Genomic DNA, 15,192 nt, shown 5'->3' with positions numbered 1-15,192 from the left:
GGAGAGAGATTACTATTGCAAGATTCAGTCTTCCAGCCTGGTGCAGGTTCCAATTTTGTTTCTGGTGTCCTTTGACAGCTCTTTGGTCTCTGGCCATTGGAGTTTGGAGTGTGACTGTTTGAGGTTGTGGGACAGGTGTCTTTTTATTACTGATAACAAGTTCAAACAGGTTCATTAATACAGGTAACGAGTGGAGGACAGAGGAGCCTCTTAAAGAAGAAGTTACAGGTCTGTGAAGAGCCAGAAATCTTGCTTGTTTGTAGGTGACCAAATACTTATTTTCCACCATATTGCAAATAAATTCATTAAAAATCCTACAATGTGATTTTCTGTATTTTTTTCTCTCATTTTGTCTGTCATAGTTGAAGTGTACCTATGATGAAAATTACAGGCCTCTCTCATCTTTTTAAGTGGGAGAACTTGCACAATTGGTGGCTGACTAAATACTTTTTTGCCCCACTGTATATACTCCACTTTAGACTCTCCTCCTTCTCTCCAATCCTTAAATCTTATGGTTCGACAGGAAGAGGGTAATAGGGTAATGAACCATAATTTCTCCCTTCAGGAGATCTGACCTGACCTCAACCCCTCCTTCGCCTAATCCACAGATGTCAAGCCTCTTCCCCTATAGCAATCCTGTGACTTCCTCCCGTCCACCCAACACATTCCACAGCCACTCTGTCTTTCTACAGAGAACCATTAACCTCTGCAATATAAACCAGTGTCTTCCTTTATATACTATGTTTATGTGTATACAAATGATCAGAGTTTACCCAGAATCCAACAAAACCATACAACTAAGTCATATCACAGGAGCAAAGCCCTCTGAAAAACATCAGGGTGGATGTTTTTCTCCTTTTCCTACCCCTCTCTTCTATCCCCGTCTCTCTCTCCCTGGAAAGATCTCAATTGCATTCTCCCACGTCCTCGCTCCTCGTCTCCTTCTCAAAACCCATTGGAGGAGAAGGTCAGAGGGGAGGGACCTCTGGCTTTCTTATCCAGTGGGTTTTGAAAAGGAGATGAGGAGAGAGGACCGGAGGAGTATGCAAAAAGTCACAGTTCTCTCCCTCATCTTCTTCTGTCCCAGCGTCACTCTCTCTCTCTCTCCATAACCTCTCCTGCCACCCCCCCTTTTCTTTCTCACTCTTTACTAAAACTGTTCTTCTGTGTATCAGAGAGGCTGAATTTCGAAAAGTATGGCTTTGATAAAAATAACCTCTATTTGAGTTTGTATTTTCTCCCACTGAGGCATAGCCACGTGAAGTAGGGGTGTTGACGGTGCTGAGGGTGCTGCAGCACCCCCTGAAAAATGAGAACAAAAAGATATTTATTTAAAAAAATCTCTGCTTTGGCAAACAGATAGTTGTATAATTAAGAACAGAATCTTGGAGGATTGAATAGTTGGAATTGTAAGAGTTGGTGCCCTGTCTCTTTCTCTGTGATGTCATTCTAATGGAATCCAGAAAGAACACAACCCTGTCTTCAAACATTTACATTATAAGGTGTAAAGTTATGGTCAAAGACACAAAACATCCACATCAAATTAAATATTTTTCTTGATCAAATAACATAGAAAACAACCACTTTTTGTTCAGTATTAATTGACCATCCTTACAAACCACTTAATGTAAATTACTGTATTGTACATGGGCTGGTCATCTTGGTTTGGACCTGTAGACTTTCTATCAACATGAAGAAAAACAATGTACAATACAGCAATTGAGTCCATTGTGACATAAAGTGGTTTGTGATGATATGGCTCAGTTGGTAGAGCATGGTGCTTGCAACACCAGGGTTGTAGGTTCGATTCCCACTGGGGACCAGTATGAACATGTTTGCACTCACTACTGCTAAAGTTGCTCTGGATAAGAGTGTCTATTAAAAGGAATGAATAGACCATTTCAGTTTTCACAAAGTATTTCAAGAAACTGGAAAACATATCAAGCAAGTATTTTTATATTCCACAAGTATTATTAGATTAACTGTTTTGTACAGATAATTATCAGACTCAAGTTACAAATGCTGGTAAACACTCAAATACATTTAGTTAAAACATTTTCACAAAAGTTGTGCACTGGGCCTTTACTAGTCCTGTATTAGCCGACTGATATACTCTTCAGCGCGGGCAATTTTTTTTTTGCAGCACCCCCAAACTACTTCCCGCAGCTATGCTCTGATGTGTTGAGTTCTATGGATTTGAGAGAGTCTACAGTAACATTCCCGTCAAGGTGTTTTCAGAGGATAAAAGTAGGCAGAAAAAAGCACAAGGGGGGTGGGGACTACATTCCTCTGGTTTTTAAACCGCTGTAATTCTACCAACAAAGAGAAGGGGGTCCGGAGACTGTTTTAGCTGAACTGAAATGCGTTTTTAATCAAATACAGTCGTTTTGGATTTTAAAACCGCGTGTTTTTTTTCATGCGGAGCTAGTAAACTTTCTTAGGGGCGGGTTTACTTTTTACCCCAGTCTATTCGCGTCAAGCAGGCGTCACCACCCCATGTTTGGGGAGTTGGTGCGCTCCTTACCTCAAACTCAACTGGATGGAAATCCGTGGACACCACAAGTCCCGAGTTATTTCTGGAGCTTTGTACTGGGCTGAAGGAGGATAAGAAAGCAGGGGGTTACTTTTCACCAATTGTCATGATAATTGTTGTACATAGAGAAAAAAGGAAAAATCCTGCTGTTATTTTCGCTGGATGGAACTCAGTAAAAAGGTTAGTAAAAAGTAACCTTATCTCAAAAGTTCACTGGCTTGGAGGAATCTTAAACGGCGCCAACATGTATGCGCAAGTGTGCATGTGGAACTGCGATTTGTCCTCTCATATCCTACAATAGTGTTTTGTGCAACATTTCCTACGTTTGGTTTTGTAGCCCTTTGACTTGTGGGGAAATGATACAGGTATTTGTTTGTCAGCTGATTTGATTTAATGGTAGTAAATTGGCAAGGGTAGGCTACTTGACCATTTGCGTCACTCTTACTCTGTTGCAACCATCAATTATATAATTGCTACAGATAAGAACCGATCTTGCTTTAGCCCCCTACCCTACGTTTTTAGTGGAAATTGACTTCATTACCTACGATCAAAGTTGAAAAGTCTCTCTTGACGTCAACATTGTAGGCAGCATCCACACATCACCTCAGCCAAGTCTCATAGACGAGACGTAGTATAGTAAACGTAAATCCGGGACCCTGAAACTAATATGATATGGTTACATAAGACAGAAGGTTATTTAAAGGGACATTTAATTTTTTTTTAAATGTTATGTTATTAATCATCTCCACTACCACCCCAACATTAACGTATGTAAAAATGGCACGTTGCTATGTTTTGTAGTAAAAAAAATAGAGGAAGATACGTTTTACCAATGACATCGGTGTGCATTGTGATTTTAACCAATCAGGAGGTGTTGCCTCCTAATTGTCTATTAATTGATGATGTCATTGGAAACACTTATCTTTCTTTTTTAATACTAACATAAACTTGCCATTTTCAAATTTATTACAAATTTAAAAAACGTAAATATCACATTTACATAAGTATTCAGACCCTTTACTCAGTACTTTGTTGAAGCAGCTTTGGCAGCGATTACAGCCTTGAGTCAGTCTTCTTGGGTATGATGCTACAAGCTTGGCACACATGTATTTGGGGAGTGTCTCCCATTTTTCTCTGTAGCTCCTCTCAAGCTCTGCCAGGTTGAATGGGGAGCGTCGATGCACAGCTATTTTCAGGTCTCAAGAGATGTTCGATTGGGTTTAAGTCCGGACTCTGGCTGGGGCATTCAGAGACTTGTCATGAAGCCGCTCCTGCTTGGTCTTAGCTGTGTGATTAGGGTTGTTGTCCTGTTGGAAGGTGAACCTTTACCCCAGTTTGAGGTCCTGAGCGCTCTGGACACTTTTTCATCAAGGATCTCTCTGATACATATTTTATGATGACATTTTGTGACGTTTTTGTTTGTTTTGGACTTCGGTAAAGTTTTTTCCCCCGGCTGATCAGGCACACACGTTTTTCATGGAGGCACACCAAAGGTGGTAGCTGGTAGCCCTTTGTCAGTGATTGGTCAACAGTGGGGATTCTTCTTATTTTAATCAAATATGGGGGGAAAGGGTGTTGCACATGTCACCATTAATATCCGCACTATGAGGAGAGTTAATGTAAAGTCCCTCTTAATTCACCTGCACATTCATTTATTTGCTGTTCCTTTAACATACAATCCATTATGTACAATTGCACTAAATATTATTTGAATAATGCAAGTTTTTAAATCCCTGCTGTCTTTAAAATGACATTCAGGAGCAAAAAGTTTTCAATAGTTGTTTTTAATTAATAAAAAAATAATAATAATTGGAATATATTGGAATGGTGTGTGTATGTATGTATGTATGTGTGTATATATATATATATATTTGATTTATTTATTTATTGGGTAACTGGCCCCAGGTGCCAGTTTCTCCTAGTAGGGGATGGAGCGAGTTGCCCCCAACACACTCATCCAACATAGGTCATTTTAGAGTAAAATAGTAATACGTTTTTCTCTCTAAACAGGTGGATTATTTAAGACTTTCCAACTTGTATATTTAAAAATATATATATATATAATCTGGCAACATCTTGTGGTTTTAATGTGAATTACAGGGAGGGGGCTAGTTGCCCCCTAGTACCCTAACGGTGCTCCTATGAAGGGTCTAACAATTAATTTAACCTTAAGATGCTTTTGGGGAAACTGGGCTTAGTTCAGTTCAGACAGACAACGTGATTTCACATGACAAGACAAAACTGCCTGCGGTCATAGAAGGTAGAACTGAAGTGAAGCCAAAGGAAGTCTGTCTGTCTTTCAATGGCTTTAGCTCTGTCCTGGGACTCTGTTATTTATTCAGGGATTTGATTTAAGATGGCAAGATTAGCCACATGACTTTATTTGTTTTCTAAAGGAGAGAGGACATTTAATTGAAAGCAGCAGCATTTGTCAGCTGACATGGCAATGTTACTCACGGATACTTAAACGTAAACTCACTTGCCTCCTTTCTTCCTTCCTTCCTCCCATCCTACCTTAGTCTATAGTAGACGTATTCATTTAACAGGTGTCCGCATGCTTCCCATCCAAAATTGTTCAGACGATTTGGTACATATTTTATGAGGACATCTTTTTTTGACGACGTTTTGTGACGTTTTTGTTCGTTTTGGACTTGTTTTTTCCCCGGCTGTTCAGGCACACACATTTTTTTCAGGAGGCAAGCCAAAGGTGGTAGCTGAAGACTACGCCCCTTCGTCAGTGATTGGTCAGCAGTAGGGATTATTCAATATAGCGAGAGATTACTTGTCTTCATGCAAAAACATTTCATTGAGAAATACTGCACCAAAAATCTTTGTAATATTGCGCCAATAAGATCTCCTCAGCAAACATGTCAAAATTAATGACAGATCTCTTGAGTTATGGAAGATATTAATTCTGACTATTTTGAAAAAGTGTATACTGGCTATGGCATCTCAAAATGGACAAACTATTGCCTCCTTTTTCCCCCTAAATTTTCAAGCGAAGGTCTCTTTGGCAAATCACAGGAGTGGAATGTAATAGCTGAACAGAGACGACAACCAGGCTATCGATTTAGATCAACCAGAATAAATTGGTACCAGGCTTCTTCTTCACTGGCATCTGTATGATCAAAGTGTGTGCGGTTATCGTTGTAGTTGGGGGATAGCTGTAAAAACGAAATGTCCTGTAGCCCAGATTGTGTGTTTGTGTTGTCTAGGGTGAGGGAGGAAATTAGAAAGTAGTTTAATAAACAAATAAGGGCAACAGTTGTGTAACACTGGCAGACTGTTGAAAGTCAGGGAATTAGAGTTTAAAGAAAAGACTGCAGTTACACACACAGACAGATGTTCTCTCGCTCTCTCTCTCCTTCCCTCTGACTGTTTATATACTGTGAGTGATTAGACAGAGACTGTAAAAAGTATTTATACACACACACACACACACACACACGGTCATACAAGGTCACACACGGCATAGGCGAGAGTGGGGTAAATTGAGCAAAAGGGGTAAGTTGAGCCACCCTTGTTTCTAGGAAACCATACACAAAATGTATAATTTGACATTTTTTTTAGGAAAAGGTTGTCATTTCATGGAGTCTGTGAAGGAATAAACCACATGGAAAATGTGATGAGCAAGTTAGGTCCAAAAAACAGATTTTCACCAAGTCAAATTAAGCCAAAGTAGAATCAGACTAGTTTAATACAGATTAGACCTCAATGCTAGAGACATCAGACTAGTTTAATACAGATAAGTGGCTGAATGGCTTCTCTGTATCATGTGGAAGGGTCAGTTTAAGGTTAACAGAGATGGTGAAGGTGATTTTATTTTTCCTGACCTTCACTCAGTGACCTTTGTACTGCTGCACCCGAAAAAGAGTGTGTGTGTTATGGGGTTGTGAGCCTGGTGTCTTATTAATGCCTCCTGACTCAGTGATTCTAATTGATGGCCTGAGCAAACACTGTGGTCTGGAACAGATCCGACTGTGTGGTTGACTGAGCAGTGCAGCAGATGAACAGACCCGACCGTGTGGTTGACTGAGCAGTGCAGCAGATGAACAGACCCGACTGTGTGGTTGACTGAGAAGTGCAGCAGATGAACAGACCCGACTGTGTGGTTGACTGAGCAGTGCAGCAGATGAACAGACCCGACCGTGTGGTTGACTGAGCAGTGCACGCAGATGAACAGACAGACCCGATGTGTGGTTGACTGAGGCAGCAGCAAGATTAACAGACCCGACCGTGTGGTTGACTGAGCAGCGCAGCAGATGAACAGACCCGACCGTGTGGTTGACTGAGCAGCGCAGCAGATGAACAGACCCGACCGTGTGGTTGACTGAGCGGCAGCAGATGAACAGACCGACCGTGTGGTTGACTGAGCAGCGAGCAGATGAACAGACCTGACTGTGTGGTTGACTGAGAAGCGCAGCAGATGAACAGACCCGACCATGTGGTTGACTGAGCAGCGCAGCAGATGAACAGACCCGACTGTGTGGTTGACTGAGCAGTGCAGCAGATGAACAGACCCGACCGGGTGGTTGACTGAGCAGTGCAGCAGATGAACAGACCCGACCGGGTGGTTGACTGAGAAGCGCAGCAGATGAACAGACCCGACCGGGTGGTTGACTGAGAAGCGCAGCAGATGAACAGACCCGACCGGGTGGTTGACTGAGCAGTGCAGCAGATGTACAGGATATAGGTTGTAATACAGACAACTGAGAGGACAAATACATGGACTGTGTTGTCTGTTAGAACACAAACTAAATGAGTTGTAATTCAATCTGACTGTGTGTTTTCTCTCCAGGTTACTCTCTGTGTCTGGGTAAATCCTGCTTCTTGCGCTTCAACCATCCAGACGAGGCCAGCCGTCTGAACAGCATGTTGCCTCTGAAGAGCCCTGTTTCACCCCTGGGCTACAGCACAGGTAACATACACCCCTACCCTCTTTCACCTCTGACCTCCCCTTGACCCCAGTCCTCGCTTCTCCTTTGTTCCCTCCCCTCCCTCCCCCATAGATCCTATCAGCCCATAGTCCCTCAAATGTCATATGACTTCCTCTCTTCCACTGTGTGTGAGGGTACAGTTACAGGTGGAACCTATCATGACAGTTGTGTGTGATTGAGACGTGTTCATGCGTGACGAAGGCATTCTTGCGTCCCTAATATATGTGATATCTTCATAGAGGGGTCTCTGAAGAGATTGGTAGGATGGTCAGTTTTACGAGGGTATGTTTGGCAGCATGAGTGAAGGATGCTTTGTTGCGAAATAGGAAGCCGATTCTGGATTTAATTTTGGATTGGAGATGTTTAATGTGATTCTGGAAGGAGAGTTTACAGTCTAACCAAACACCTAGGTATTTGTAGTTGTCCACATATTCTAAGTCAGAACCGTCCAGAGTAGTGATGCTGGACGGGCAGGCAGGTGCGGGCAGCGATCGGTTGAAGAGCATGCATTTAGTTTTACTTGCATTTAAGAGCAGTTGGAGGCCGCGGAAGGAGAGTTGTATGGCATTGAAGCTCATCTGGAGGTTAGTTAACACAGTGTCCAACGAAGGGCCAGAGGTATACAGAATGTTGTCGTCTGCGTCGAGGTGGATGTCTATTCCTAGTTCTACATTTTTTGAATGGAGCATGCTTATTTAAGATGGTGAGGAAGGCACTTTTTTAAAGAATAACCAGGAATCCTCTACTGATGGGATGAGGTCAATGTCATTCCAGGATACCCCGGCCAGGTCAATTAGAAAGGCCTGTTCGCAGAAGTGTTTTAGGGAGCGTTTGACAGTGATGAGGGGTGGTCGTTTGACTGCAGACCCATTACGGATGCAGGCAGTGATCGCTGAGATCTTAGTTGAAAACAGCAGAGGTGTATTTGGAGGGCGAGTTAGTTAGGATGATATCTATGAGGGTGCCCATGTTTACGGATTTGGGGTTGTACCTGGTAGGTTCATTGATAATTTGTGTGAGATTGAGGGCATCTAGCTTAGATTGTAGGACTGCCGGGGTGTTAAGCATATCCCAGTTTAGGTCACCTAACAGAATGAACTCTGAAGATAGATGGGGTGGCAATCAATTCACATATGGTGTCCAGGGCACAGCTGGGGGCAGAAAGTGGTCTATAGCAAGCGGCAACGGTGAGAGACTTGTTTCTGGAAAGGTGAATTTTTAGAAGTAGAAGCTCATTGTTTTGGTACAGACTTGGATAGTAAGATTGAACTCTGCAGGCTATCTCTGCAGTAGATTGCAGAGAGTATAAAGAGCATAAAGTACAAAAGTTTGGGGTCACTAGAAATGTCCTTGTTTCCCATGAAAACGTACATGAAAACGTACATGAGTTGACAAATTAATAGGACATATAGTCAAGACGTGGTTATAAATAATGATTTTTAATTAAAATAATAATTGTGTCCTAACTTTGCTTTTGTCAAAGAATCCTCCATTTGCAGCAATTACAGCCTTGCAGACCTTTGACATTCTAGTTGTCAATTTGTTGAGGAAATCTAAAGAGATTTCACCCCATGCTCCCTGAAGCACCTCTCACAAGCTGGAAACTGCTCCCACAACAGCTCAATAGGGTTGAGACCCGGTGACTGTGCTGGCCACTCCATTATAGACAGAATACCAGCTGACTGCTTCTTCCCTAAATAGTTTGTGCATAGTTTGGAGCTGTGCTTTGAGTCATTGTCCTGTTGTAGGAGGAAATTGGCTCCAATTAAGTGCCGTCCACGGGGTATGGCATGGCGTTGCAAAATGGAGTGATAGCCTTCCTTCTTCAAGATCCCTATTACCCTGTAAAAATCTCTCACTTTACCACCACCAAAGCACCCCCAGACCAGCACATTGCCTCCACCATGCTTGACAGATGGCGTCAAGCACTCCTCCAGCATCTTTTCATTTTTCCTGCGTCTTCTTTGTGATCCGCTTAAAAAAATAAAGGAGAGCCGCACACTCTAAGAGCTCAGATGCAAAAATGTTCTTTGTGATCTGAACACCTTACTTAGATTTGTCTGTCCATAACACTTTTTCCCAATCGTCCTCTGTCCAGTGTCTGTGTTCTTTTGCCCATCTTAATCTTTTATTTTTATTGGCCAGTCTGAGATATGGCTTTTTCTCTGCAACTCTGCCTAGAAGGCCAGCATCCCTGAGTCGCCTCTTCACTGTTGACATTGAGACTGGTGTTTTGCGGGTACTGTTTAATGAAGCTGCCAGTTGAGGACTTGTGAGGCGTCTGTTTCTCAAACTAGACACTAATGTACTTGTCCTCTTGCTCAGTTGTGCACCGGGGCCTCCCACTCCTCTTTCTATTCTGGTTAGAGACAGTTTGCTCTGTTCTGTGAAGGGAGTAGGACACAGTGTTGTACGAGATCTTCAGTTTCTTGGCAATTTCTCGGATGGAATGCCTTAATTTCTCAGAACATAGATTAGACTGACGAGTTTCAGAAGAAAGTTCTTTGTTACTGGCCATTTTGAGCCTGTAATCGAACCCACAAATGCTGATACTTTAGATACTCAACTAGTCTAAAGAAGGCCAGTTGTATTGCTTCTTTAATCAGAAAAACAGTTTTCAGCTGTGCTAATATAATTGCAAAAGGGTTTTCTAATGATCAATTAGCCTTTTAAAATGATACACTTGGATTAGCTAACACAACGTGCCATTGGAACACAGGAGTGATGGTTGCTGATAATGAGCCTCTGTACGCCTATCTAGATATTCCATTAAAAATCAGCCTTTTCTGCTACAATAGTAATTTACAGCATTAACAATGTCTACACTGTATTTCTGATCAATTTGATGTTAATGGACAAAAAAATTGCTTTTCTTTAAATAACAAGGACATTTCTAAGTGACCCCAAACTTTTGAACGGTAGTGTAGTTTAGCTCATCTGGTTGGCTCGTGTCACTGGGCAGCTCTCGGCTGTGCTTCCCTTTGTAGTCTGTAATGATTTGCAAGCCCTGCCACATCCGACGAGCGTCGGAGCCGGTGTAGTCCGATTCGATCTTAGTCCTGTATTGACGCTTTGCCTGTTTGATGGTTCGTCTGAGGGCATAGGGGGATTTCTTATAAGCTTCCGGGTTAGAGTCCTGCTCTTTGAAAGCGGCAGCTATAGCCTTTAGCTCAGTGCGGATGTTGCCTGTAAACCGTGGCTTCTGGTTGGGGTATGTACGTACGGTCACTGTGGGGACGACGTCATCGATGCACTTATTGATGAAGCCAATGACTGATGTGGTGTACTCGTCAATGCCATTGGAAGAATCCCGGAACATATTCCAGTCTTTGCTAGCAAAACAGTCCTGTAGCTTAGCATCTGATTAATCTGACCATCTTTTTTTATTGACCGAGTCATAGGTGCTTCCTGCTTTAGTTTTTGCTTGTAAGCAGGAATCAGGAGGATAGAATTATGGTCAGATTTGTAAAATGGAGGTGGAGGGAGAGCTTTGTATGCATCTCTGTGTGTGAAGTAAAGGTGGTCCAGAGTGTTTTTTTAAATGTATTTTTTTTTCTTCTCCCCTCTGGTTGCACATTTAACGTGCTGATAGAAATTTGGTAAAACGGATTTGTTTCCCTGCATTAAAGTCCCCGGCCACTAGGAAGCGCGCCTCTGGATGAGCATTTTCCTGTTTGCTTATGGCGAAATATAGCTAACTGAGTGCAGTCTTAGTGCCAGCATCGCTCTGTGGTGGTATATAGACAGCTACGAAAAATACAGATGAAAACTCTAGGTAGATAGTGGGGTCTACAGCTTATCATGCGAGCAAAAACTTGAAACTTCCTTAGATATCCTGCACCAGCTGTTGTTTACATATACATAGTCCACCCCCCTTGTCTTACTAGCCACCGCTGTTCTATCCTGCCGATACACTGTATAACCAGCCAGCTGTATGTTGATAATGTCGTCGTTCAGCCACGACTCCGTGAAGCATAAGATATTACCGTTTTTAATGTCCCATTGGTAGTTTAATCTTCCTCGTAGGTCTTCGATTTTATTTTCCAATGATTTGCATGTTCGCTAGTAGAACAGAAGGCAGTGGGGGTTTATTCGATCGCCTACGAATTCTCAGAAGGCAGCCCGACCTCCGTCCTCTTTTTCTCCGTCTTCTTTTCACGCAAATGACGGGGATTTGGGTCTGTTCCCGGGAAAGCAGTTTGTCCTTCACGTAGGGCTCGTCGGACTCGTTAAAGGAAAAATAATCTTCTGCCAGTTCTTGGTGACATATTGTGGTGACACATTGTGGTGACACATCCACATCATTATTGGAATGGTGCAGGATATCCAGCTAGCACATAACATTCTGAGAACCATATGTTTCTTAGGTGGGATTTTCAGTACCTCAGTACCTCAGCATAATGTTTTCTGCTCGTTTCCTCATGGTTCTATTTAAAGTCATGTTCTCAGAACATTAAGAAAACTTTCCATAAAAAAAACATAAGACAACATTAGTAAAATTCCAAAAAATGCTCTAATATTGTTATTTAAAAACATATACATTTTGTTCTCAGCGACAACAATAGTCTATCCTCTATCTTGTTCAGGTGGGTTGGCCGCGGCCACTGATTGGCCACACCGGATCTTAATGAGTGTTTACTTTGAAATGGGGTTTTGTTTGAATAGACTAAAATGAACAGCTTCATATGAGTTTTCTTTTTAACATGTCATGCTAGCTCCATCCTGGTGGCACACAGTGGACTAATTCCATGGATAGAGGACAGAAGAGCATAGGTTCGAATCTCACTGTCGCCGTGTCACAATAAATAAAGAAATGTGTTATTATGATTAACACCTATGCAAATTAATTTCCATTTGGCCTATCTGTGCCTGGAATTCAAAACAGTTAACCTAAGTTAGCAGTGTTATTAAAAGTAGTATTGAAACATTCAGTAAACGTATTAAGGAAGTTATTAAAAACCCTCCAATCAACCCTAGAATTTACATTCTCAGAACGTTAATAAAACCTCCCAGGAAAACTTTCAGGCAACCCTAGTAAAACGTTCTCAGAACCTCCCTGCAACCTCCCTCGTTCTAATATTTACAGTGGGGCAACAAGTTCAAAGTTGATAACAAGTTCAAACAGGTGCCATTTAATACAGGTAACGAGTGGAGGACAGAGGAGCCTCTTAAAGAAGAAGTTACAGGTCTGTGAGAGCCAGAAATCTTGCTTGTTTGTAGGTGACAAAATACTTATTTTCCACCATAATTTGCAAATAAATTCATTAAAAATCCTACAATGTGATTTTCTGGATTTTTTTGTCTCATTTTGTCTGTCATAGTTGAAGTGTACCTATGATGAAAATTACAGGCCTCTCTCATCTTTTTAAGTGGGAGAACTTGCACAATTGGTGGCTGACTAAATACTTTTTTGCCCCACTGTATTTACATATTTCTTAAATCCGTTCTTTTACTTTTGGATGTGTGTATTGTTGTGAAGTGTTAGATACTACTGCACTGTTAGAGATAGGAACACAAGCGTCTCACTACACCGGAAATAACATCTACTAAATATGTGTTTGTGACCAATACAATTTGATTTGTATGTTCCCAGAACCAATGGGAAACAATAAACGTTTATTCCCATAACTTCCAAGGAACTACGTGCTAGCTGGGTAGATACACATGGCCCCGTCTACGTTTAGTGGTTATATGTGTGTCTTGGAGGTCATGCGCGTTACTGTCTTGATGGTATGGATAGAACTGTCTCATTACTCAGGGAAACATTTCTTCCCTTACCTATCGTTGATGAGTAAAATGACTAGGTTTCCTCTCCATTGCTTTCACCTACAGAGTCTTTTCAGATCAGTGATGATGGAGGGGAAATGGAACCGTCAGGGGGAATTGAGGAAATTCCTGACCGCTTACAGTATTTTTAATTCCCCAAATTCCAAAGTAAGGAAGTCAGTTGCTCTGCTACTTTTAGAAACCTCAACTACCATGTGTGTATTAGTTTTGGATCTGAGAATAGGTGTGTGTGTGTTGGCTGTCAGGCCCTCTGTGTTATGGGCCATTTGTATAGCAGCTCTCTGCTGTTTGGGCTATGGGTGTTCTGCCAAGCCCAGCTAGGAATCGACTTAGCTGCACGTACATCCACCATGCAACTTTCACCCTCACTCCTAATGAGACGGCACACACTGCCCACGTATACACAGAGCTATTAATACCTCTCCCCTTCCTCAGTCCAATAGGCTTCAACAGACTAAACGGACAACCAATGGACAGGGACTGCTAATGTAAATGTGTTTTTTTTTCACCATTCACTTAACGATGAAGATGGACACTTTTTAAATAACATGTCTTATGCATCAACTCTTCTCTCTCTCTCTCTCTCTCCCCCCAGACTATCTGAAGTTTAGTAGTGACTACAGACATGGGGAGGTGGGAGGGGCCAGCAGCGCCAGAGGGATGCGCTCAGCCTCAGAGCTCTGTGATTTGATGGACACCTTACAACGCAAGAAGATCGCCCTGGAGACAAGTCTGAGAGCCAATGGGGACGCTAGGCCCTCCTACTTCAGTATGACACAGGTATGACAGCTGTAAAGCTCTCCCAGCAGGATCAACCATCTCAACAGGCAGACCCAGAACGGGGTCGATACGGATCTCCTCCCATGGCAAAATGTGTAGAAGTTGAGAAACTGAGCATTGTGATTCCGCCAACAAGAGGGCATGAACTGTTTGAATAGTTTGGGGTTTCATTCATTGTGAGTTGGGGGTTATTACTAAGTCAATAAATGACAGTATAATTTGGTCAAAAGACTTCTTAACAGCTTCTACCCCCAAGCATAAGACTCCTGAACAGCTAATCAAATGGCTAGTCAGACTATTTGCATGCCCCCCCCCCCCCCCCCCCCCCCCTCCCCCTTTACGCTGCTGCTACTCTCTGTTTATTATCTATGCATAGTCACTTTAACTCTACCTACATGTGCATATTACCTCAATTACCTCGACTAACCGCTGCCCCCGTACATTGACTCTGTACTGGTACTCCCTGTATATAGCCCCACTATTGTTATTTTACTGCTGCTCTTTAATTATTTGTTACAAAATAAAAGTATTTTTTACTTACCAATTTTTCTTTACTTACACTTATTTTTTCTTCACTGCATTGTTGGTTAACGGCTTGTAAGTAAGCATTTCACTGTAAGGTCTACTACACCTGTTGTATTCGGTGCATGTGACATTTGATTTGATTTGAATATCCATCCAGACTTTGCCACCTAGGCAGGGGTGATTTTAGCATGTACATCATGGTGGGGCAAACTCAATTCGACTATAACGGTGCCAAATGGTGCCACAAACTGTTAGGGCCTACCAGTGGTGTAAAGTACTTGAGTAAAAATACTTTAAGTACTAATTACATGTAAGTTGTTTTTTGGGGTATCTTTACTATTTATGTTTTTGATAACTTGTACTTTTACTTCACTACATTCCTAAAGAAAATAATATTTTTTACTCCATATATTTTACCTGACACCCAAAAAGCACATTTTGAATACTTGCCAGGATGGGAAATTGTCTAATTCACACACTTATCAAGAGAACATCCCTGGTCATCCCTACTGCCTCTGATCTGGCGGACTCACTAAACAGAGAACATCCCTGGCCATCCCTACTGCCTCTGATCTGGAGGACTCACTAAACAGAGAACATCCCTGGCCATCCCTACTGCCTCTGATCTGG

The 15,192-nt window shown here is 42.1% G+C and overlaps 1 protein-coding gene across 1 annotated transcript in view; it reads left to right on the top strand.

Moving 5' to 3' along the window:
* Nucleotides 1-6,306: 6,306 nt before the first annotated feature.
* The window catches only part of LOC112069463 (pleckstrin homology-like domain family B member 2), a 46,174-nt gene continuing 37,288 nt past the window's right edge, over nt 6,307-15,192 (top strand). The window contains 3 exon segments of the mRNA XM_070438557.1: nt 6,307-6,316; nt 7,332-7,451; nt 13,853-14,037. Coding sequence (XP_070294658.1) covers nt 6,307-6,316; nt 7,332-7,451; nt 13,853-14,037 — 315 coding nt within the window.

The sequence above is a fragment of the Salvelinus sp. IW2-2015 genome, unplaced genomic scaffold, assembly GCF_002910315.2.
Source record: "Salvelinus sp. IW2-2015 unplaced genomic scaffold, ASM291031v2 Un_scaffold1019, whole genome shotgun sequence".
In the NCBI taxonomy this organism is placed as follows: Eukaryota; Metazoa; Chordata; class Actinopteri; order Salmoniformes; family Salmonidae; genus Salvelinus; species Salvelinus sp. IW2-2015.
Note: the sequence above shows the minus strand (reverse complement) of the source record. Positions and strands in the feature narration are given on the sequence as shown.